The following is a 24,202-nucleotide window of genomic DNA, read 5'->3' on the forward strand; positions in this document are numbered from 1 at the left end:
TTTTGAGACAGGGTGTCACTCTGTCACCCAGGCTCGAGTGCATTGGTGTGATCATGGCTTACTGCAGCCTCTATCTCCCAGGCTCAGCGTCCCAAGTAGCTGGGATCCTCCTGCCCCAGCATCCCGAGTAGCTGGGACTACAGGCATGTGCTACTATGCCTGGCTAATTAAAAAAAAATTTTTTTTTGTAGAGATGGGGTCCCAGTGTATTGCCTAGGCTGGTTTTGAACTCCTGGGTTCAAGTGATCCTCCCACCTTGGCCTCCCAAAACGCTGGGATTACAAGCATGAGCCACCATACCTGGCCTGATATTTTGTTTTAAAGAAAAATCAAACTAAATAAGGGCCAAAGAGAAGTGTTCTTAAAACCACTACCACTGTACAGAGATAACCTTGTTAAGTTAAATTATCTTAAATTATCGGAGGTCCTTTGATAAGCTTCAGATGCCCTTTCCAGGCCCTGAAATCATAGGCAGACTTTTTTGTGTAAGAAGAGTATGTACGTTTTGGGGGGCAAGTGGTCCCTAGCTTTTAACAAATTCTCAAGTATAATAGGTCTATAAACTAGAAAGGATTAAGAACCACCATCTTAGAGGTTCAGAGAAAGATATCTGTAGGAACTAGAGCAGATCATCTGGTGTTAGATGATTGACTTTTAAGGAATTTGAGAGGAGAGGAGGAAGAGTATGGGGAAAGAAAATTAAAGCATGTACTTAATTTTTTTTTTTTTTTTTGAGATGGAGTCTCGCTCTGTCTAGGATGGAGTGCAGTGGCACAAACTCAGCTCACTGCAACCTCCACCTCCCAGGTTCAAGCGATTTTCCTGCCTCAGCCTCCTGAATAGCTGGGATTACAGGTGCCTGCCACAATGCCCGGCTAATTTTTTTTTGTATTTTTAGTAGAGACGGGGTTTCACCATGTTGGCCAGGCTGGTCTTGAACTTCTGACCTCAGGTGATCCACCCCCCCCTTGGCCTCCCAAAGTGTTGGTATTACAGGCGTGAGCCATCCCACCCAGCCAAAAGCATGTACTTAATAATTAATGTTAGGATGTAGATGTTATGTACCAAGAAGGAGGCAACATTCCGTTACATAGAGAAATCTATGTAATAAGCTGTGTCATAACACCCATCAGTTGTATTTATGATCTTTATTAATGTATTTTGTTTTTAAGATCTTTTTTTCAGAGCCTCTGTGTGCTGGGTTACTGTATACTTCCCTTGACAGTAGCAATGCTGATTTGCCGGCTGGTACTTTTGGCTGATCCAGGACCTGTAAACTTCATGGTTCGGCTTTTTGTGGTGATTGTGATGTTTGCCTGGTCTATAGTTGGTAAGTATGTACTTATTTCCACAATAACAGAACAGACAAAAACATGATTTAATGATGAAGACCAGATGAGGAGCAGTATAAGTCCAAAGTTAGATGTGAGTGATATGATTCTTGATAGTATTATCCATAGAACCCTCTTCCCTGAGTAGGCAATGATGGGGCTTATCTGAGTTGGATATCTGGACTTATAAGATGTGGAGAGTCACATCTTTTTTCTTCCTTTAAAAAAAAAAAAAAAGGTTGGGAAAGTGGATTACACTACATTTAGCCCAGTCCTGGTATATACAAGGCATTAGGTGACTTGTGGAATGACTGGGATCTTTTCCTGATAAACTAATTAAAATAAAAATAATAACATTTACAGATTGCTTATCAAAGGCCAGGCACTGTTTAAGTGCTTTATATATATTATCCCATTTAAGCCTCACAGCAACTCTAATAGAGAAATACTGTTATTAGTCCCATCTTATAGATGAAGAACAGTTACAGAGAAGTTGAGCAGCTTGCCCTAGGTTGCATTACTAGTGAGTAAGAGAGTCAAATTGCAAACCAGGCAGTCATGAACCTTTAAGAACTATACTATACCACCTTCCAGTGTAGATTGTAAGTATCATTATATAGCACTTTTCTGCTTCAGTAGAACATTTTGCTAAAGACTAGGAAGGGCCTATAGCAATGATAATGAATGCTATGTGCTCATTGTTTTTATATTCCTAAAGTTCTCTTAAGATTCCAGCTTAAATTTAGAAGTGTTCACTAGCTTCTGCTTTAATGGATAGGCAGACTGCTTAATATTTTTAAGTGTAGTAACATCTCATTGCTCTGGAACATGGTTGAAAGCTAAGAAGTAATCCAACGAAGGTCTGAGAGAGCCAGAACTGATATTCCAAAGACTGTATATTAAGCTTGGGTGCTTTTCCCATGGGGAGAGCCCCTCATTCTCTCGCTGAGAATCTCATAATTACCATAAATGTAATTATACTTACTTAGTTATCCAGTGTCCAGGCTCACAGGTGATCACGAAGTAGAATCATAGGAGAGAGAAACTTTAATTCAGCAAACATTAATCACAAACTATGCGTCAGGCATAATTTTAGGCATGGTCTTTGTCCTTGGAGTTCACAATCTAACAGAGCAGCCCGACATGAAAACATTTAAAGGCAATAGGTGTTCTAAGTGGGAAATGGAGATTTATACACAGTACAGTGGGACAGACATGATTATTCAGGAAAGATTTCCCAGAGATGTGATGATGATGATGATGATGATGATTAGTATTTGAGACAGAGTCTCACTCTGTCACCCAGGCTGGAGTGCAGTGGCACTATCTCGGCTCACTGTAACCTCCACCTCCTGGATTCAAGCAGTTCTCCTGCCTCAGCCTCCCGAGTAGCTGGGATTACAGCTATGTGCCACCACACCCGATTAATGTTTGTGTTTTTAGTAGAGATGGGGTTTCACCATGTTGGCCAGGCTGGTCTCGAACTCCTGACCTCAGGTGATCCACCCGCCTTGGCCTCTCAAAGTGCTGGGATTACAGACATGAGCCACCGCACCTGGCTGATTATTTTCATTTATTTATTTATTTGGCTAAAAATATATATATATATATGTTTTTATATTATTATTATACTTTAAGTTCTGGGATACATGTGCAGAACATGCAGGTTTGTTACATAGGTATACACATGCCATGGTGGTTTGCTGCACCCATCAACCCATCATCTACATTAGGTATTTCTCCTAATGCTATTCCTCCCCTAGCCCCCCCAACCTCTGACAGGCCCCAGTGTGTGATGTACCCCTCCCTGTGTCCATGTGTTCTCATTGTTCAACCCCCACTTATGAGTGAGAACATGTGGTGTTTGGTTTTCTGTTCCTGTGGTAGTTTGCTGAGAATGATGGTTTTCAGCTTCATACAAAGGATATGAACTCAACCTTTTATGTGGCTGCATAGTATTCCATGGTGTATATGTGCCACATTTTCTTTATCCAGTCTATCATTGATGGGCATTTGGGTTGGTTCCAAGTCTTTGCTATTGTGAACAGTGCAGCAGTAAACATAGGTGTGCATGTGTCTTTATAGTATTACCCAGTAATGGGATTGCTGGGTCAAATGGTATTTCTGGTTCTAGATCCTTGAAGAATCGCCACACTGTCTTCCACAATGCTTGAACTAATTTACACTCCCACCAACAGTGTAAAAATATTTCTATTTCTTCACATCCTCTCCAGCATCTGTTGTTTCCTGACTTTTTAATGATAGCCATTCTAACTGGCGTGAGATGGTATCTCATTGTGGTTTTGATTTGCATTTCTCTCATGAGCAGTGATGATGAGCTTTTATTCATATGTTTGTTGGCCACATAAATGTCTTCTCTTGAGAAGTGTCTGTTCATATCCTTCGCCCACTTTTTGATGGGGTTGTCTTTTTCTTATAAATTTGTTTAGGTTCTTTGTAGATTCTGGATATTAGCCCTTTGTCAGATGGATAGATTGCAAAAATTTTTTCCCATTCTGTAGGTTGCCTATTCACTCTGATGATAGTTTCTTTTGCTGTGCAGAAGCTCTTTAGTTTAATTAGATCCCATTTGTCAGTTTTGGCTTTTGTTGCTATTGCTTTTGGTGTTTCAGTCATGAAGTCTTTGCCTATGCCTATGTCCTAAATGGTACTATCTAGGTTTTCTTGAAGGGTTTTTATGGTTTTAGGTGTTACATTTAAGTCTTTAATCCATCTTGAGTTAATTTTTGTATAAGGTATAAGGAAAGGGTCCAGTTTCAGTTTTCTGCATATGGCTAGCCAGTTTTCCCAACACCATTTATTAACTAGGGAATCCTTTCCCCATTGCTGGTTTTTATCAGGCTTGTCAAAAATCAGATGATTTTGGATGGGAGGCATTATTTCTGAGGCCTCTGTTCTGTTCCATCGGTCTATATATCTGTTTTGGTACCAGTACTGTGCTGTTTTGGTTACCATAGCCTTGTAGTATAGTTGGAGGTCAGATAGAGTGATAACTCCAGCTTTGTTCTTTTTGCTTAGGATTGTCTTGGCTATATGGGCTCTTTTTTGGTTCCATATGAAATTTAAAGTAGTTTTTTCTACTTCTGTGAAGAAAGTCAATGGTAGCTTGACGGGGATAGCATTGAATCTGTAAATTACTTTGGGCAGTATGGCCATTTTCATGATATTGATTCTTCCTATCCATCAGCATGGAATGTTTTTCCATTTGTTTGTGTTCTCTCTTATGTCCTTGAGCAGTGGTTTGTAGTTCTCCTTGAAGAGGTCCTTCATATCCCTTGTAAGTTGGATTCCTAGGTATTTTATTCTCTTTGTAGCAATTGTGAATGGGAGTTCACTCATGATTTGGCTCTCTGTTTGTCTGTTATTGGTATATAGGAAGGCTTGTGATTTTTGCACATTGATTTTGTATCCTGAGACTTTGCTGAAGTTGCTTATCAGCTTAAGGAGATTATGGGCTGAGACGATGGGGTTTTCTAAATATACAATCATGTCATCTGCAAACAGAGACAATTTGACTTCCTCTCTTTCTATTTGAATACCCTTTATTTCTTTCTCTTGCCTGATTTCCCTGGCCAGACTTTATGTTGAATAGGAGTGGTAAGAGAGGGTATCCTTGTCTTGTGCTGGTTTTCAAGGGGAATGCTTCCAGCTTTTGCCCATTAAGTATGATATTGGCTATGGGTTTGTCATAAATAGCTCTTATTATTTTGAGATATGTTCCATCAATACCTAGTTTATTGAGAGTTTTTAGCATGAAGCGGTGTTGAATTTTATCAAAGGCCTTTTCTGCATCTGTTGAGATAATCATGTGGTTTTTGTCATTGGTTCTGTTTATGTGATGAATTACGTTTATTGATTTGCATATGTTGAACCAACCTTGCATCCCAGGGATGAAGCTGACTTGATCATGGTCGGTAAGCTTTTTGATATGCTGCTGGATTCAGTTTGCAAGTATTTTATTGAGGATTTTCACAGTGATGTTCATCAAGGATATTGGCCTGAAAATTTCTTTTTTTGTTGTGTCTCTGCCAGGTTTTGGTTTCAGGATGATGCTGGCCTCACGAAATGAGTTAGGGAGGAATCCCTCTTCTTCTATTGTTTGGAATAGTTTCAGACGGAATGGTACCAGCTCCTCTTTGTACCTCTGGTAGAATTTAGCTGTGAATCTGGCTGGTCATGGGCTTTTTTTGATTGGTAGGCTATTAATTACTGCCTCAATTTCAGAACTTATTATTGGTCTATTCAGGGATTTGACGTCTTCCTGGTTTAGTCTTGGGAGGGATTATGTGTCCAGGAATTTATCAATTTCTTCTAGATGTTCTAGTTTATTTGCATAGAGGTATTTATAGTATTCTCTGATGGTAGTTTGTATTTCTGTGGGATCAGTGTTGATCTTCAATTTATCAGTTTTTATTGTGTCTATCTGATTCTTCTCTCTTTTCTTCTTTATTAGTCTGGCTAGCGGTCTATTTTGTTAATCTTTCCAAAAAAAAACAGTTCCTGTATTCATTGATTTTTTGAAGGGTTTTTCTTGTCTCTATCTCCTTCAGTTCTGCTCTGATCTTAGTTATTTCTTGTCTTCTGCCAGTTTTTGAATTTGTTTGCTCTTGCTTCTCTAGTTCTTTTAATTGTGATGTTAGGGTGTCAGTTTTAGATCTTTTCCGCTTTGTCCTGTGGGCATTTAGTGCTATAAATTTCCCTCTAAACACTGCTTTAGCTCTGTTGCAGAGATTCTGGTATGTTCCGTCTTTGTTCTTATTGGTTTCAAAAAACTTGTTTATTTCTGCCTTAATTTCGTTGTTTACCTAGTAGTCATTCAAGAGCAGGTCGTTCAGTTTCTGTGTAGCTGTGCGGTTTTGAGTGAGTTTCTTAATCCTGAGTTCTAATTTGATTGCACTGTGATCTGAGAGACTATGATTTCCATTCTTTTGCATTCTGTTGTTATGATTTCCATTCTTTTGCCTTTGTTGAGGAGTATTTTACTTCCAATTATGTGGTCAATTTTAGAATAAGTGTGATGTGGTGCTGAGAAAAATGTATATTCTGTTGATTTGGGGTAGATATCTTTTAGGTCCATTTGGTCCGGAGCTGAGTTCAAGTCCTGAATATCCTTGTTAATTTTCTGTCTCGTCTATCTGTCTAATATTGACAGTGGGGTGTTAAAGTCTCCCACTATTATTGTGTGGGAGTATAAGTCTCTTTGTAGGTCTTTAAGAATTTGTTTTATGAACCTGGGTGCTCCTGTATTGGGTGCATATATATTTAGGATAGTTAGCTCTTCTTGTTGCATTGATCCCTTTACCATTATGTAATGCCCTTGTCTTTTTTGATCTTTGTTGGTTTAAAGTCTGTTTTATCAGAGACTAGGATTGCAACCCCTACTTTTTTTGCTTTCCATTTGCTTGGTAAATATTCTTCCATCCCTTTATTTTGAGCTTATATGTGTCTTTGCACGTGATATGGGTCTCCTGAATACAGCACACTGATGGGTCTTGACTCTTTATCCAATTTGCCAGTCTGTGTCTTTTAATTGGGGCATTTAGCCCATTTGTATTTTAGGTTAATATTGTTATGTGTAAATTTGATACTGTCATTATGATGCTAGCTCGTTATTTTGCCCATTAGTTGATGCCATTTCTTCATAGTGTTGATAGTCTTTACAATTAGTTACGTTTTTGCAGTGGCTGGTACCGGTTTTTCCTTTCCATGTTTAGTGCTTCCTTCAGGAGCTATTGTAAGGCAGGCCTGGTGGTGACAAAATCTCTCAGAATTTGCTTGTCTATAAAGGATTTTATTTCTCCTTCGCTTATGAAGCTTAGTTTGTCTGGATATGAAATTCTGGGTTGAAAATTCTTTTCTTTAAGAATGTTGAATATTGGCCCCCACTCTCTTCTTGTAGGGTTTCTGCCGAGAGATCAGCTGTTAGTCTGATGGGCTTCCCTTTGTGGGTAACCCGACCTTTCTCTGTGGCTGCCTTTAACATTTTTTCCTTCATTTCAGATTGGTGAATCTGACAATTATGTGTCTTGGGGTTGCTCTTCTCAAGGAATATCTTTGTGGTGTTCTCTGTATTTCCTGAATTTGAGTATTGGCCTGCCTTCCTAGGTTGGGGAAGTTCTCTTGGATAATATCCTGCAGAGTGTTTTCCAACTTGGTTCCATTCTCCCTGTCACTTTCAGGTACACCAATCAAAGGTAGGTTTGGTCTTTTCACATAGTCCCATATTTCTTGGAGGCTTTGTTCATTCCTCTTCATTCTTTTTTCTCTAATCTTGTCTTCCTACTTTATTTCATTAAGTTGATCTTCAATCTCTGATATCTTTTCTTCTGCTTGATCGATTCAGCTATTGACACTTGTGTATGCTTCATGAAGTTCTCATGCTGTGTTTTTGAGCTCCGTCAGGTCATTTATGTTCTCTAAACTGGTTATTCTAGTTAGCAATTTCTCTAACCTTTCTTCAAGGTGCTTAGCTTCCTTGCATTGCATTAGAACATGCTCCTTTAGCTCAGAGGAGTTTGTTATTACCCACCTTCTGAAGTCTACTGTCAGTTCGTCAAACTCATTCTTCATCCAGTTTTGTTCCCTTGCTGGTAAGGAGTTGTGATCCTTTGGAGGAGAAGAGACATTCTGGTTTTTGGAATTTTCGGCCTTTTTGCGCTGGTTTTTCCTCATCTTCATGGATTTATCTACCTTTGGTCTTTGATGTTGGTGACCTTCAGATGGGGTTTCTGTGTGGATGTCCTTTTTTTGATGTTGATGCTATTCCTTTCTGTTTGTTAGTTTTCCTTCTAACAGTCAGGCCCCTCTGCTGCAGGTCTGCTTAAGTTTGCTGCAGGTCTGCTTAAGTTTGCTGGAGGTCCACTCCAGACCCTGTTTGCCTGGGTATCACCAGCAGAGGCTGCAGAACAGCCAAGATTACTGCCTGCTCCTTCCTCTGGAATCTTCATCCCAGAGGGGCACCTGCCAGATGCCAGCCAGAGCTCTCCTGTATGAGGTGTCCGTCAACCCCTGCTGGGAGGTGTCTCCCAGTCAGGAGGCATGGGGGTCAGGGATCCACTTGAGGAAGCAGTCTGTCCCTTAGCAGAGTTGAAGCACTGTGCGCTGCTCTCTTCAGAGCTGGCAGGCAGGAATGTTTAAGTTGCTGAAGCTGTGCTTACAGCTGCTCCATCCCCCAGGTGCTCTGTCCCATGAAGATGGGAGTTTTATCTATAAGCCCCTGACTGGGCCTGCTGACTTTCTTTCAGTGATGCCCTGCCCAGAGAGGAGGAATCTAGAGAGGTAGTCTGGCTACAGCAGCTTTGCTGAGCTGTGGTGGGCTCTGGCCACTTTCAACTTCCCTGTGGCTTTCTTTGCACTGTGAGGGGAAAACTGCCTACTCAAGGCTCAATAATGGTGGTTGCCCTTCCCTCCACCAAGCTCAAGCATCCTAGGTCCACTTCAGACTGCTGTGCTGGCAGTGAGAATTTCAAGCCAGTGGATCTTAGCTTGCTGGGCTCCATGGGGGTGGGATCTGTTGAGCTAGACCACTTGGCTCCCTGGCTTCAGCTCCCTTTCCAGGGGAGTGAACACTTCTGTCTCGCTGGTGTTCCAGACGCCACTAGGGTATAAAAAAAAAAAACTCCTGCAGCTAGCTTAGTGTCTGCCCAAATGGCCGCCCAGTTTTGTGCTTGAAATCCAGGGCCCTGGTGGCATAGGCGTCCGAGGGAGTGTCCTGGTGTGCGGGTTGTGAAGACCATGGGGAAAGTGTAGTATCTGGGCTGGAATGCACCGTTCCTCATGGCACAGTCCCTCATGGCTTCCCTTGGCTAGGGTAGGGAGTTCCCCGACCCCTTGTGCTTCCTAGGTGAGGCGATTCCCCACCCTGCTTCAGCTCACCCCCCGTGGGCTGTACCCACTGTCTAACCAGTCCCAATGAGATGAACTGGGTACCTCAGTTGGAAATGCACAAATCACCTGCCTTCTGTATTGATCTTGCTGGGAGCTGCAGACCGGAGCTGTTCCTATTCAGCCATCTTGCCAGCCACCTCCTGTTATTTTTCTTTAAAGAGATGGGGTTTCACTCTGTCATTCAGTCTGGAGTGGAGTGGTGCAACCGTAACATACTGCAGCCTTGAACTCTTGGCTTCAAGCAGTTCTCCCACCTCAGCCTCCCGGGTAGCCGAGATTACAGGCATAAGCTGTAGCACCCAGCGAGAGGAATGATTCTTTTTTGTTTGTTTGTTTGTTTGTTTGTTTTTTGAGACTGGGTCTTGCTCTGTCACCCAGGCTGGAGTGCAGTGGCGCCATCTTGGCTCACTGCAACCTCCGCCTCTTGAGTTCAAACAATTATCCTGCCTCAGCCACCCGAGTAGCTGGGATTACAGGTGCCCGCCACCACACCTGGCTAATTTTTGTATTTTTATTAGAGATGGGGTTTCACCATGTTGGCCAAGCTGGTCTCGAACTCCTGACCTCTGGTGATCCGCCTGCCTTTGCCTCCCAAAGTGCTGGAATTACAGGCATGAGCCACTGTGCCTGGTCAGAAGGGTGATTCTTGATGAGTAAAACGATGATTAGGTTTTTCTTAGATAGACAAGGGAGGGATGGCGTTTAAAAGAGTTGATAATTTCAGAAGCACAGTTAGCTCAAAAAGCAGAGCAGCACAAGGCCGTTTACCATAGGAACAAATAACCTTACACATCTTTGTAAGCCTTTTCAGTACAGTTCAATAACTTTTCCAGAAAAGGGTAAAAAACTCCTTTTAGAAAGATTTCCATCCAAAATGGTTTAGTACTTGAAATAAGTCCTCGGCCTCGGCTCTCTGAAAAACTATGTTGCAGAATGCCTTTATCTCTGAGGATCACCAGTATAACTAAACTTTTAGTGTAATTCTGTGTTCTAGATGATGCCAAGCTCATGAATGTTTAGTAAATGTTAATAGTTGTGACAATATTACTGTATTAAACATTCCTTTTTGTTTTATCTTGTTTTGTTTAGCCTCCACAGCTTTCCTTGCTGATAGCCAGCCTCCAAACCGCAGAGCCCTAGCTGTTTATCCTGTTTTCCTGTTTTACTTTGTCATCAGTTGGATGATTCTCACCTTTACTCCTCAGTAAATCAGGAATGGGAAATTAAAAACCAGTGAATTGAAAGCACATCTGAAAGATGCAATTCACCATGGAGCTTTGTCTCTGGCCCTTATTTGTCTAATTTTGGAGGTATTTGATAACTGAGTAGGTGAGGAGATTAAAAGGGAGCCATATAGCACTGTCACCCCTTATTTGAGGAACTGATGTTTGAAAGGCTGTTCTTTTCTCTCTTAATGTCATTTCTTTAAAAATACATGTGCATACTACACACAGTATATAATGCCTCCTTAAGGCATGATGGAGTCACCGTGGTCCATTTGGGTGACAACCAGTGACTTGGGAAGCACATAGATACATCTTACAAGTTGAATAGAGTTGATAACTATTTTCAGTTTTGAGAATACCAGTTCAGGTGCAGCTCTTAAACACATTGCCTTATGACTATTAGAATATGCCTCTCTTTTCATAAATAAAAATACATGGTCTATATCCATTTTCTTTTATTTCTCTCTCTTAAGCTTAAAAAGGCAATGAGAGAGGTTAGGAGTGGGTTCATACACGGAGAATGAGAAAACATGCATTAACCAATATTCAGATTTTGATCAGAGGAAATTCTACACTTGTTGCAAAAAAAAAAAAAAAAAAAATAGCAAAGGGCCTCTAAAGAATCAGCCTCTTTGGTCCCTTTGTGCAGTCACCTTTTTGCCATGTTTAACAGCATCTTGGTTGGCACTCTAGTCTTAATCTTGCTCCTTAACTTTGAATATGCAGTCTAAAATGTCAGTAGTCAACATGTCATTTTCCTTTGAAATTCTGAATATTCCAGTGCTGGAACTTATCCAGAAAGAAGACCTCAGAAACTTAGATTGGTAGATCTCTAGTGCATATTATCATGTGGGCACCTTCTCTTAGGGTGGAATGAGGCAGTCTGGATGCAGCATAGTTAAAAGGAGCTGTTTAATATTCTCTGTAGTCTGGCCTCTTAACTAGAAAGTAAAGCTAAATCAGAAGCCTGTATTTAACCATGTGAACAGGGAGGGATTTAGTGTTCTGATGGCTGATTAATAGAACAGCTAGATACTTAGAGCATGACGTGGGATGGGATGAGTTTACAGCTGCTGCCTTTTCATGGTGAGCTTAGCAGTTTTCTCATTAGATGTGTTTTTTTGGGTTGGGGAATAGCAATTTATTTTATTGATTTTAGACTTTATCAAGCTAATTAGCTCCCCTTTAGATAAGTACATGCTGCACATGTGCACCTACTTGTACTCTCAGATATTTATGCACACAAGTGTGAAGGTTTTTCAGGGAGCAGAGCATCTGGGACAGGCTGATTCTGAGCTAAACAGGGCTCCTTTAAGGCAATATGAACTGTTGCCTTCTATAAATTGCACATTGAGGAACTCTAATAGACAAAGATTAGGTGTCAGGCAGAAAACACTCATTGTAAATATACTATTAGTTGATAAACATAGGACTTTCTTATTCCCCAGTTTTTCTTTATCATATAATTTAAATATTTATTCATTTTGTATTTAAAGACTACCTACACATAGATATATGATTCCAAAATCATACTTTCTCCATCCCCACATTAGCCAAGTGAATACAGGGCCAAATGGGTTCTTGGAATGATAATAACAAAGCATTACAAAGTGGGTCCCCTTGGTTCCAGCCTTGTCCAGAGTTTTTGGTTATATATTTCTATTTATTACAATTTACCTTTTAAATTGTAAAATAAACCTTTGTGTGGACAGAGCCAATGTTTCAATCTTGAATGAGTAAAGAAAATACTTTGGAACTGATCCTCATTTTGAAATTGGTTCTAAATTATTATCCATTTCCAATGTCTGAAATTCTCTTACTTCCTGCTAAAACTCTCTTTCTGCCAAAGTTGTTTCGTAATCTGTCTCAATGACTATAATGTAAAATTAAAGAAGTAACCATGCTTCTCAAGGGGGAATTAAAAGTGTTTATTGAATTTTACTCAGGCTAATTGTTTGGTCAGAAATTCCTAAGGCCACAGCTTTGGGGGGTTCGTGTAGATGTACATGGTGGGTGGGTTATAAATATTGGGACTTAAGGCAGCTTGTTCTATGTATTTATCTTTGCTCTTGGGTGACTTAGGGAATGATTTTATTTGATTTAACCTTCTTTCTGTTTGCCCCGAGAATACTCGCCAGTGGCGCTTGCAGTTGTAGCATTTACCCCAAGATAACTTTGCCTACGAAATATTTCGCTTTTATTATTTTCACATCATTCTAGTATATGGACTTTGGAAACAAAAGACATTGTTCTATTTATAGCATTCTTTTTTTTTTTTTTAGTAGCGGTATTTCCATTTACAAAATATAGTAACTCTTGATTACTGAAAATGTCAAATCCTAGAAAACGTAGCATGCCTATACATGATGTTAACATCATTCTCGAACAGTTGTTGGCCGAAGATTCATTTGATGAATCCAATTTTTTTGAAATAGACAATTCTGATGTTCTCTTTAGAAATAACTCAGTTTTTATCTTTTTTCACATTGAAAATCAGTTAGATTTGCTTAAGCCTCAAAGAGAATGTTTATGTAAATTGGCACTGGCAATTTTTTTTTTTTCTAAACAGGAAAAGGGTTAAATGAAGGTTGATAAAATGGATGTTCAATTGTCTTTCTGAAAGTGAGTGGCTTGAAGGGATGAATAAATATTTTCTTAATATATTCAAAAAAGTGCATTGCTTTCTGTGATGGAAGTTAAGACCTAAACGTCTGGAAGTTGTAACCCTCAACACAGCTTTTCCTGATTTGCTGCAAAGGCACATAGCTGATTATAGAAGTGAAGACGGCAAGGACGGGGACTCCAACAAAGGAAACCCTGTTGCAGGATTTGGGAACTTTCATGCTTCAGATGAAATTCAGGCATGTGAGCATCACTGCAGAATGTGGTGCATCATTGCCATCATGAGTAATCACTTGCTGCTCCTACTTCTGAGACCAAGACTCTTTTGTCATATTCTTTAGCAATAGGACAGGTGAAGACTGGATTTAATCGCTGTTCAGAGTATAAAAACTCAATTGATTCCAACATATCTGAATGTGCAGTAAAGTCTTAAAAGTCAATCGTTAATCATTAAGTCTTTTGCCTCTAAAGTCTTTTGCCTCTGAAGAGGTTTATTACATGAGTTGATTTTGATATTTTCATTTTGGTGGGGTTTTCCTGTTGTTGGGCAAGGTGGGGTCACAGGACATGGGACTAGTAAGCATTTTACTGTTTACTATATTTGTCTTTTTATAAACAGTATCTCCCAAAATGTGATTAGAAGGCTACCAAGCCTGTATTTGGACATTTAAATGTGTGCTTTATATAATGTAACTACTAACAGTATTTGGACTGCCTGTTCATTCCTGGAGACAAAAATGAAAATCTGTCAGTTCAAGTTCTTGGGTAACATCAAGTCATTAGAATTTATCTAAAGCTTATCATGATTTGATAAGACATCCATTGCATGCAGCTGTTTTAGTTCAGTGCAAAACACTGAAATTGTGATTCTTAGACTGTTTCTGAGACATTTGGATGGAAATAAATGTATAAATGTTAATTCATGTATATAAATTAGAAACACTTTTCTAGATTCTGTAGGCTTTTGTTAAAAATAGAGAATTTCTTGGGGTTTACTTAGGCCACAGAATGGCCAAATAATAATAATGACAATGATATTACTAATAATAATAGCTAACCTTTATTTGGCACTTACTGTGTGCCAGGCACTATTCTATTTTTTAAAGAATTTTTAAAATAACAGCTTTATTGAAATACACTTTACCATAAACTTCACCTTTTTATTTTTTATTTTTATGAGACAGGGACTCACCCAGGCTGGAGTGCAGTGGAGCAGTCATGGCACACTGTAGCCTCGACCTCCCTGGGCTCAAGCAATCCTCCCACTTCAGTGTCCCGAGTAGTTGGGACTACAGGCATGCGTCACTACACCTAATTGGCTAATTTTTGTAGTTTTTGTAGAGATAGGGTTTCGCCATGTTGCCTAGGCTGGTCTTGAATTCCTGGGCTCAAGCGATCCGCCTGCTTTGGCCTCCCAAAACAGTGGGATTGCAGGCGTGAGCCACCATGCCTGGCTGAAATTCACCTTTTAAGATGTACAATTCAGTGGTTTTTAGTATATTCACACACAAAATTGCACAACTATCACTACCATCTAATTTTAGATCATTTTGTAACTTCACCAAGAAACCCCAGGTCTGTCAGCAGTCAGTTCCATTCCCCCTTCATCCCAGCCTCTGGCAACCACTAATCTGCTTTCTGTCACTATTGATTTGGCCAGACACTATTCTTCTGTGCTTCTCATGCATCTCCTGTAATACCAGTGCTACAATTCTCATTTTATGTGGAAAATTGAGGCACTGAGAGGTTAAGTAAATTGCCCACGGTCACACAGTAATTTGATTTACAACAGTAATAACACATTAGATGAGAACACAGTAGGACACAATTTTGAATTCCATTTTTATGTACCTGAAATGAATACACCCCTCCCCTAAGGTATTTTCCCTATTGTTAGCCTTTGTACCCTAGGTACAAATATAGGTATTTTCCCTATTGTGTTATGTACCTGAAATGAATACACCCTTCCCCCAAGGTATTTTCCCTATTGTTAGCCTTTGTACCCTAGAACTGACTGGATGTAGATAACATTTGTTTTCAGAGTAATGGAACACTGTATCAGCAGCATCTGAGAACATAAGAACAGTTGGACATTGGAAAGAGTTAGGTTTGTTGCCCTCATCCCTCCTTGAACCTCTTTTCTCTCCCGCTTCCACCACCACCACACATATATACCCCTTTTTCTCAGTCTTAAGCATCAAACAATTTCTGCCTCTTTCTTTTTAATTCTCCCAGAGGGATGGTTAATGCATCACAATTTAACTTGTCTATTCAGGTATTAATAGTCAAGGGATGCATCTGGTTGCTTATAGTACCAGTTATATTCCTAGGACCTTAGAGAGCAGTAGTGTGAGAATAGAATGCCTTTCTATTTGGGTTAAACTATGTGGGAGGAAAAAGTAACAGAGTAAAGGCTTTGCCTTAATGAAGTCAAGTGTTCTGCCTGGTGGGAAGTGGCCACACGCTGCACTGCGCTGCTCTTGTTTACTCTGTTCTTTCAGAGCCTTTGTACTTTGCCATCACTGCTAGTAATTTCTTGGTCCTTTTCAATACTCCATTTTAATCTTGATTTTTTTCTATAAATAATAAATCTGTGAAAAATCTGTAAAAAGATTTGTGACTATTCAATGTGCAACTAAAAACACTGGAAAAAGAGAATTTGTGTGTGCCTATTCTTGTACTGAAGGCACAGATTTGCTACATACTGATTTCAGATATATTGTCATCCGACAATATTGAATGCTTTGTAAATTGGGCAGGGAGCAAGTAAGAAAGGGAAGTCACATTTATTGAGCAAATGCTGTATACCATGCCAGGCACTTTATTAGTTGCTTTACAAACAGTATCTCTGATTGACCAGCCTTTTGAGATCAGAGGCGTTATCCTTAAAGTTGGATCTGGCTGGGTTTCGAGGCTCACACCTATAATCCCAGTGCTTTGGGAGCCCGAGGAGGCAGGACCTCTTGAGCCTAGGAGTTCAAGACCAGCCTGGGCAACATAGGGAGACTCTTTCTTTAAAAAAAAAAAAAAAGTCAGACTTGGTCTTGTGTGCCTATAGTCCCAGCTACTCGGGAGGCTGGGGCGGGAAGATTGCTTGAGCTCAGGAGTTCGAAGATGCTGTGAGGTACAATGGTGCAACTCCAGCCTGGGTGGCAGGCTGAGACCCTGTGTCAAAATAAATAAATAAATAAAAATTTTAAAAAGTTGAGAGATCCGAGACTCAGGTTAAATTGCCCAGAGTCACATGGTGAATGGTGCAACCAGAATTCAAACTCAGGTTTTATGACTGCATGGCCTTTTTTTTTTTTTTCTATAGTGGTTCTTTGCCAAATTAAAACCATACCTACCCACTTAAATGAAGCTAAGCTGGGCCAATCAGGCAATTTAGGAGCTTGGTGAGAAAAACTGGGTTTTCAGCTTTCTGCTGGGGACTATACCTGTTCCCGCTCTTGACTTATAAACTACTTGGATAAACAAAATTCCGCATAGCCCTACACACATAATAGTTGAAAAACGTCATGGCTTTTATTTTTGGTACCAAATAAAAGAGCAGAGTGATCAGTAAAAACAAGAAGTCTGTGAAGTATTGAGATAATGTGTATCATCCAAGAGAAGAGGAAGGGCATTCCCAATGGTAGAGAATACTTAGGAGCAAAGATAAGAGGGAAAAAGCAGGTCTGTCTGTACAGCTGTTCACATGCACATGTGAGAGTGTGGCACCTTGTTCTGTACGTAATCACAATGCATTGTGACACTTCATTTTCCTAGCTGCCTTTATTTTACATCACTGTGCAAAGTAGATAAAGCTGATTATCTTATAGCTAAAGAAATAGGCTCAGAGAAGTATGTCCTGGGTTATAAAGTCAGTCTCAAGAATGCAATTGGTTGTTCCTCATGTTAATCCAATCTTTCATTTTCTAATGAGAATGCAAAAGTTGAAGTGAATTCAACTGAATTGGGAAATGGAAGAAATTAGTTGGCTAAGATGAGACCAAATTATTGAGAGTAGGTATTGAAAACCAGGGAATTGTGAAGTTAGGTCTTACTGTGGTGGGAAATAGGGTGACTTCAAGGGGAATATCTTGATGAAAGTGACCTCAAAGGAATAAATGGGAACATGGTGAGAAATTGGATTGGGAGGAAGGTAGAGGGAAGAAAAGAGTGAATATATTTCTAAGCTGTAAGTCTGAAGTCGGGAAGAATGGCGGGCTAACAGTTGTGGAGGTACTGACTTTGGCTGTCACAGTGGTGATATTCTACAGACCACTGAAAATAGGTGCCTGGAGGGTAGTATTATAGAAGTCATTGCTATAAATGTAAATTTGAGCTTACAGATGTGATGAATATTGAGAGAACACTGTCCCAGGCACAGTCTTGATGACAACCACAGTGCTGGATGATAGGCCTATGAAAAGGAGCCAGAAAGATGAGGAGGAGGAAGTTATGAAGCTAACACTTACCTACCATGGATTTTCACATTGCTATCTTCATCTAACACTAACCCTGTGAGATCATTCCCTCCATTTTTTTCAGAAGAGGAAGAAGTTTGGATTCAATACCTTGCCCACAGTAAGTGGCAGAGGTGGAATGTGAATACAGGTCTGTCTGAACTCCAAAGCCTTGGTGCTTTCTGCTTTGCTGTTACCACCATGCCCGATTAATTTTTGTATTTTTTGTAGAGATGGGGTTTCGCCATGTTGCCCATGCCAATCTTGGACTCCTGAGCTCAAGCGATCCACCCATCTCAGCCTCCCAAAGTGCTGGGATTACAGGCATGAGCCACCACACAGCCAAATGTTTTATTTATTTAAGTAAAAACATGGAAGTGTTGATGAATGTGTGTGTCATCCTTCTGCAGGGGCCATGCTAATATTCTCCCTATCGTTCCAATTTTAGTATATATGCTGCCTAAGTAAGCACTCCAAAAGTATTGATAGGTAGGAGATGGAGGCTCCTAGTATTTGTTCCTTATTTGTAGATTCAGATCAGGCACAGAACATTAGAGATTAAAAGAATGTTATCGATAATTGGTTCAATTTGCTCATTTTACCAATGAAAAACTGAGGCTCAGAGAGGGAAAGTCATTTACCCAATGTTGTTCAAAGGAACCAGACTAAAACTTAGTTTTTTTCATTTCTGGTTCACTGCTTTTTCTACTATGTGAGAGTACAGTAGCTAAAAGGGTGACAACCTAATGCAGGTTAAACAAACAAACAAACAAAAAAAAACAAATCCACAATTTTTTTTTTTTTGAGATGGAGTCAGAAATACAATCCAGGGTAGTGGGGCTGGTGCTATAGCTTCAGAACCAAGAGTGGGAATGTGTTCCCTTCCAGCTATGGTCCAGATGCCAACCTGCTCTCATCCAAACTTCTCGAAAAAGCTTGTCTACATTCATGTTCACTTCTCAACCAACTGCAGTCTGGCTTCATGCCCATGTCATGAACATTCTCAGAGAGTGACTACTCTCACTAAAATTGCTAAGTCCTTACCTTACTCTACTGCACTGATGCTGTTGTAAACTCCTATTCCTCCTGGAAACATTTTTCTTTCTTGTCTTCCATGACAGCTAACTCCCTTGATTGTCAAAATAGTCTATTTCTTCTTAAAGAACTCCTCTTCTTCCACCTGCCCCTTGAAACTGAGTGTTTTCTCTGCCTTCCGCTCTTTTCAATCTACAAATTCTCCCTAGATATAAAAATTCACTCTCATAATTTCACCTACCATTCAAACTATTCAAACTGTTATTTTTTTTTATTTCTCCCCAGCATGCATTTTCATCTTCTTTCTAGTTGCTTTGGAGAATTCCTCCCTTACTAGATTGACCTAGACTGAGCCACGTTACCACCTTTCCTTGATCACAGTGATTAAGTAATGAATACTTAAGCCAAGATGGGCCATTCAGAGGCCTTTCCAGGTTTTTTTCTGCTAGACCTAAGAAGCCAGACTGTCTTCCTTTTGTATTATGAGTTGTAAAGATGCAAGCCTGGGGTGGTCAGTGGCCAACTTTTTCATCACAATAGTAGAAGAGAATGAGTGTATCACAGGAAGAGAAGCTGGCACTGAGGGAAGCTTCATGAGGTTTGAGCCTGAGTCCAGCTGTGCCTGAAGGCAGTGAGCTCCATCCTCAGATGGATGAGCCAATAAGTCAGCTTGAGGAGTTCTGATGACTCCAGAATCTCCAGTTTATGACTCTGACGTGTGATTTCTAGAATGATACAGAAATAATTGCTGGACCGTCACTTGAATGTCTCATTGCTTTTTAAACTCGTCATGTCTCAACTAGACTGGGCAGGTCCCCCAAACCCTGCTCCTCCTATGTTCCTTATTTTGGAGAACCACTACTATACCTAGTTACCCAAGTCAGTAATCTGATAATTGCCCTTAATGCCCCCTTCACTTTCTTATATCCATTCAGTCACCAGTCCTGCTAATTTTACCCAACAAACATTTCTCAACTCCATATCTTACTCCGTATCCCCACTGTCACGGTTTGGTTCAGGTTCTCATCTCTTTTTTGGCCTATAGAAACAACTACGTAGGTAATCTGCTTCCATGTTGCTCTGCTCAAATCCATTTCTCATACTGTTGTCAGAGTGACATACTTCAAGTGTATATTTGACCCTCTCTTCAGTTTAAATTGCCCTACTGCCTTTGTGTCCGGAGTTGGTTCCTTCCGGTGGGTTCGTGGTCTCGCTGACTTCAAGAATGAAGCTGTGGACCTTCTCACTGAGTGTTACAGCTCTTAAAGGTGGCATGGACCCAAACAGTGAGCAGCAGCAAGATTTACTGTGAAGAGCAAAAGAACAAACCTTCCACCTCATGGAAGGGGACCTGAGCAGGTTGCCACTGCTGGCTGGGGTGGCCAGCTTTTATTCCCTTGTCCCCGCCCATGTCTTGCTGGTTGGTCCATTTTACAGAGTGCTGATTGGTCCATTTTGCAAACCTCTAGCTAGCTACAGAGTGCTGATTGGTGCGTTTTTACAGAGCACTGATTGGTGCATTTTACAAACCTCTTGTAAGACAGAAAAGTTCTCCAAGTCCCCAGTCGACCCAGGAAGTCCAGCTGGCTTCGCCTCTCACCTTCACATCTTCTTTGGGACAAAACTGAAGCTTCTTATGCCATTGATTGCAAGGCCTTCTGTCATCTGGCCCTAGCTTTCCTCTCTCCCAGCCTTGAATTCTGTACTCCTGCAACAATGAACTACTTGTTCCCAAGTGCTTGCTGTGCTACTTCTCACCTCCCTGCTGTCTCTCTGAAATGCCCTCCACACCCCACTTTTCCATTAAAAATTTTCCGGGCCTCACCTCATCCAGGAGACCAATTGTCCTCCTCGCTTTTCACCTCCTCTGCTATTTCACCTGGCTTAGGTTATTCTCTTCTGTGCCGTCATAATACCATTCATTCATTTATTTAACAAATATTTACTGAGTGCCTATTAATAGTGAACAAGACAGAGTCCTCGCTTTCACGGAGTTGACATTTTCTTGCATTCTCTTGTGGTTAAGTTCACATCTGTTATTGTACTTAACTACACTATGTTAAATTATACTCACCTGTTTACTTGTCCATATCTCATACTAGATCATGAGATATAAAAGGACAGGAATCATGTCTAATTCACCTCTTTGTCCTCAAAATCTAGCCCAAAACTTGGTACATAGTAGGCACAGTATTTGTTCAGTTAATTAGACTCAGAAGTGTCATTCTAGAAGACTAGCATAGTATTCTGTTTTGTTTTGCTATAACGGAATACCTGAGACTGGGTAATTTATAAAGAAAAGAGGTTTATTTAGCTCACCATTCTGCAGGCTGTACAAGCATGACACCAGGATCTGCTCTGCTTCTGGTGAGGCCTCAGGAAGCTTTTACTCATAGAGGAAGGTGTGTCACAAGGTGAGAGACAGAGCAAAAGAAAAGGAGAGAGGAACCAGGATCTTTTTTTTTTTTTTCTGTTTTTTTTGAGACGGAGTCTCATTCTGCCACCTAGACTGGAGTGCAGTGGCACCATCTCAGCTCACTGCAACCTCTACCTCCTGGGTTCAAGTGATTCTGCCACCTCAGCCTTCCCAGTAGCTGGGACTACAGGCATGCGCCAACATGCCTGGCTAATTTTTGTATTTTTAGTAGAGACAGGTTTCGCCATGTTGGCCAGGCTGGTCTTGAACTTCTGACTTCAGGTGATCCACTCTCACCCTCTCCTCGGCCTCCTAAAGTGCTGGGATTACAGGCATGAGCCACCACGCCCAGCCTTCTTCTTCTTCTTTTTTTTTTTTGAGACAGAGTCTCACTTGCTGTGTCACCCAGGCTAAGTGCAGTGGTGCAATCATGGTTCACAGCAGCCTTAACTTCCCAGGCTCAAGCAATCCTCCCATCTCAGCCTCCAAGTAGCTGGGACTGCAGGCATATGCCACCATATGCCACCATGGCTAATTAAAAAAAAAACTGTAGAGATGGGGGGGGGGTCCCACTATGTTGCCCAGGCTGGTCTCGAACTCCTGGACGTAAGTGATCCTCCTGCCTCCAGCTCCCAAAGAGTTGGGATTACAGGCATGGGCTATTGTGCCTGGTTGCCAGGCTTTTTTTTTTTTTTTTTTTTTTTTTTTAACAACCAGGTCTCATGTGAACTAATAGAACGAGAACTCACTCATTATCGAGAGGAAGACACCAAGCCATTCATAAGGATCTGTCCCCATGACCCAAAAACCTCCCACCAGGCCCCACCTCCAAAGTTTGGGGTCACATTTCAACATGAGATTTGGAGGGGACAAACATCCAAATTATATCAACTAGGTAGAAGGGATATTGGAGGTTTGATCTCTGGGGAACAGGGGAAGATAGACAGGTAAAGAGATACATTTAACTACAGTGTGGAAAACACTTTAAAGAGGTATGGCCAAAGGCTGTGAGAGCCCAAGGATGGAGCATTTTTATCTAATGTGTTGAGGTGAAGATGGTAGGCCATGAAGCCATTCACTCTGTATGTTGGCACTCTTCTCTGGGAAAGGGGAAGCCTGCTTCTCTGCTGACAAGGGAGAAACCATGCTCTAGATATTTAGTGTATGCTTTCACTGAGTCCTTCATATTAGCCCTGCAAGATATATATTATTAGCACCATTTTACAAACAAGGAAGCAGAGACTCAGAGGTGAAATGACTCACCCAAGGCCGCACAGCTAGTAAGTGGCAGGGCTGGGACTTGAACTCAATCTGATTCTAGAGAATGCATTCAATTAGAATCAGCTGAATATAGGCTGCATGTAACAGAAGAATCCAAAACAAGCGTGGCTTAAATAAAATAGAGGCTTATTTCTCTCTCATATAAAATAGTCTAAAGGTGGGAGGTCCAGAGCTGGTATGGTGGTCTTCTGGTCATTTGGGACCTAAGAAGATCCAAATTCCTGGTCCCACCATCTTCATTATTAGTTTCCTTTCTGATGGTCCAAGATGGCTGTGAGAGGCCAATTCATTATACCTACCTGCCAGGCAGCAGTTAGAAGTAGGGGAAGACAAAAGGGCAGTTTTTTTCCGGCCAAGTTAGCTCCCCTTAAGCTATTTCTTAGAAGTTAAACACAGCACTTCTACTTACATGTCATTGCTAGGGAGCTTAGTCGCATGGACATGTCTAGCTGTGGGGGAGGGAGGAAAGGGGGCTGAGAAATGTACTCTTTTAGCTCCATGCATTGCTATCCCAAATAAACTTGGAGTATTGCTATTAAAGAAGGGAGACTTGATACTGAGTACAGCAAGCACTCTGTTATAATTGTGTGAATAAATTTAAAGATAGTTTACATACAGTAAGTACTCATTTTTAAATGTACAGGCTAATGAGTTTTGATAACTGTTAACAGTCATGTAAGATGTTGAATATTTTCACCACCATATCCATGATATTGAATATTTTTGTTTTTAAAAGGTCTTTTGTGTCCCTTTGTAATCAATCTCTTCCAATCCCTGGCCTCAGGTATTTAGTTATCTGCTTTCTGTCACTTTAGATCAGTTCTTCCTGTTTTAGAATTTCATGTGGTCTTTTATGTCTGATTTATTTCACTCTGCATGTTCTTGCGGCCAATCCTTGTTGTGTGTATCAGTAGTCTATTCTTTTTTATTGCCGAGTAGCGTCTCGTTATATGAATCTGTTAATGGATGTTTCATCTGTGTTCTAAAATTCATCCCACATTCTCAGCAAACCCACACTTCCCATGAGCTGCTCCCTGCAGTGACTAATTTGGATAGGCATACTGACAGGCCCATTCCTGGGATAACGGGGCTACTCTGATGGGTGATTTTGGTTTTAAGGATTCTTCAACAGCCTTGCTGCACTTTTGTTTCAGAACCGCACTGCAATCTGAGATGCTTCCATCCAACTTTTCTTCTTCCCTCTCTTCTTCACTCGGGATCAGACCTACATGATGGTCTGATGGCTCTCCCAATCTCCCTTAGCTTCCCACTCATCTTCTCTCACAAGATTTTCCTTGATACATTTCTTGCATATTAAAGCCACTCTTGACGTCTACTTTTCAGAGGACACAGACTAACACGGATTATTTCCAGTGTTGTTACAGAAATGAGCATGAATCTGCCCACCTGGGGCAGCAAAGCCAAACATTGAGATTTGCACCAAGAGAAAGTGAGGCATTTATTACAGGGAGCCAAGCAAGGGGAATTGGGCAGCTCATGCTTAAGACTCAAACTCCCAGTGGCTTGCATGTAAGGGTTTTTAAAGATGGGGAGGCAGAGGTTACAGGAAAAGTCACAAATCAATACATGGAGATTATACACTGGTTTGGCCTAAAAAGGCGGCACATGTAAAAGTGGGGGGCCCGTAGATCATAGGTGGATTCAAAGGTTTTCTTCTTCATTTTTTTTTTTTTGAGACAGAGTCTTGCTCTGTCACCCAGGCTGGAGTGCAATGGTGTGATCTTGGCTCACTGCAACCGCCACTTCCCAGGTTCAAGCAATTCTCCTGCCTCAGCCTCCCGAGTAGCTGGGAGTACAGGTGTGTGCCACCACGCCCAGCTAATTTTTGTATTTTTAGTAGAGACGGGGTTTCACCATGTCATTCAGGTTGGTCTCGAACTCCTGGCCTCAGCCTCCTGAAGTGCTGGGATTACA

At 40.9% G+C, this 24,202-nt stretch overlaps 1 protein-coding gene and 1 non-coding gene across 5 annotated transcripts in view; one reads left to right on the forward strand and one right to left on the reverse strand.

The window, feature by feature from the left end:
* Positions 1–24,202, forward strand: part of YIPF6 (Yip1 domain family member 6) — a 78,949-nt gene that overhangs the window by 26,440 nt on the left and 28,307 nt on the right. For 3 of the 4 annotated variants that reach the window (XM_055106095.2, XM_014343472.5, XM_055106096.1), the window contains exon 6: positions 1,173–1,330. In XM_055106095.2, the coding sequence (XP_054962070.1) occupies positions 1,173–1,330 (158 nt within the window). Of the gene's footprint in view, positions 1–1,172; positions 1,331–10,328; positions 15,741–24,202 lie in introns of those variants that run through there. The other variant, XM_003816903.7, reaches the window with a different exon arrangement.
* Positions 17,901–18,007, reverse strand: LOC112438524 (U6 spliceosomal RNA). Its single transcript, XR_003026939.2, has one exon. It is a non-coding gene; the product is annotated as a U6 spliceosomal RNA (small nuclear RNA).

Source organism: Pan paniscus, chromosome X (assembly GCF_029289425.2).
Source record: "Pan paniscus chromosome X, NHGRI_mPanPan1-v2.0_pri, whole genome shotgun sequence".
NCBI classification, from domain to species: Eukaryota; Metazoa; Chordata; class Mammalia; order Primates; family Hominidae; genus Pan; species Pan paniscus.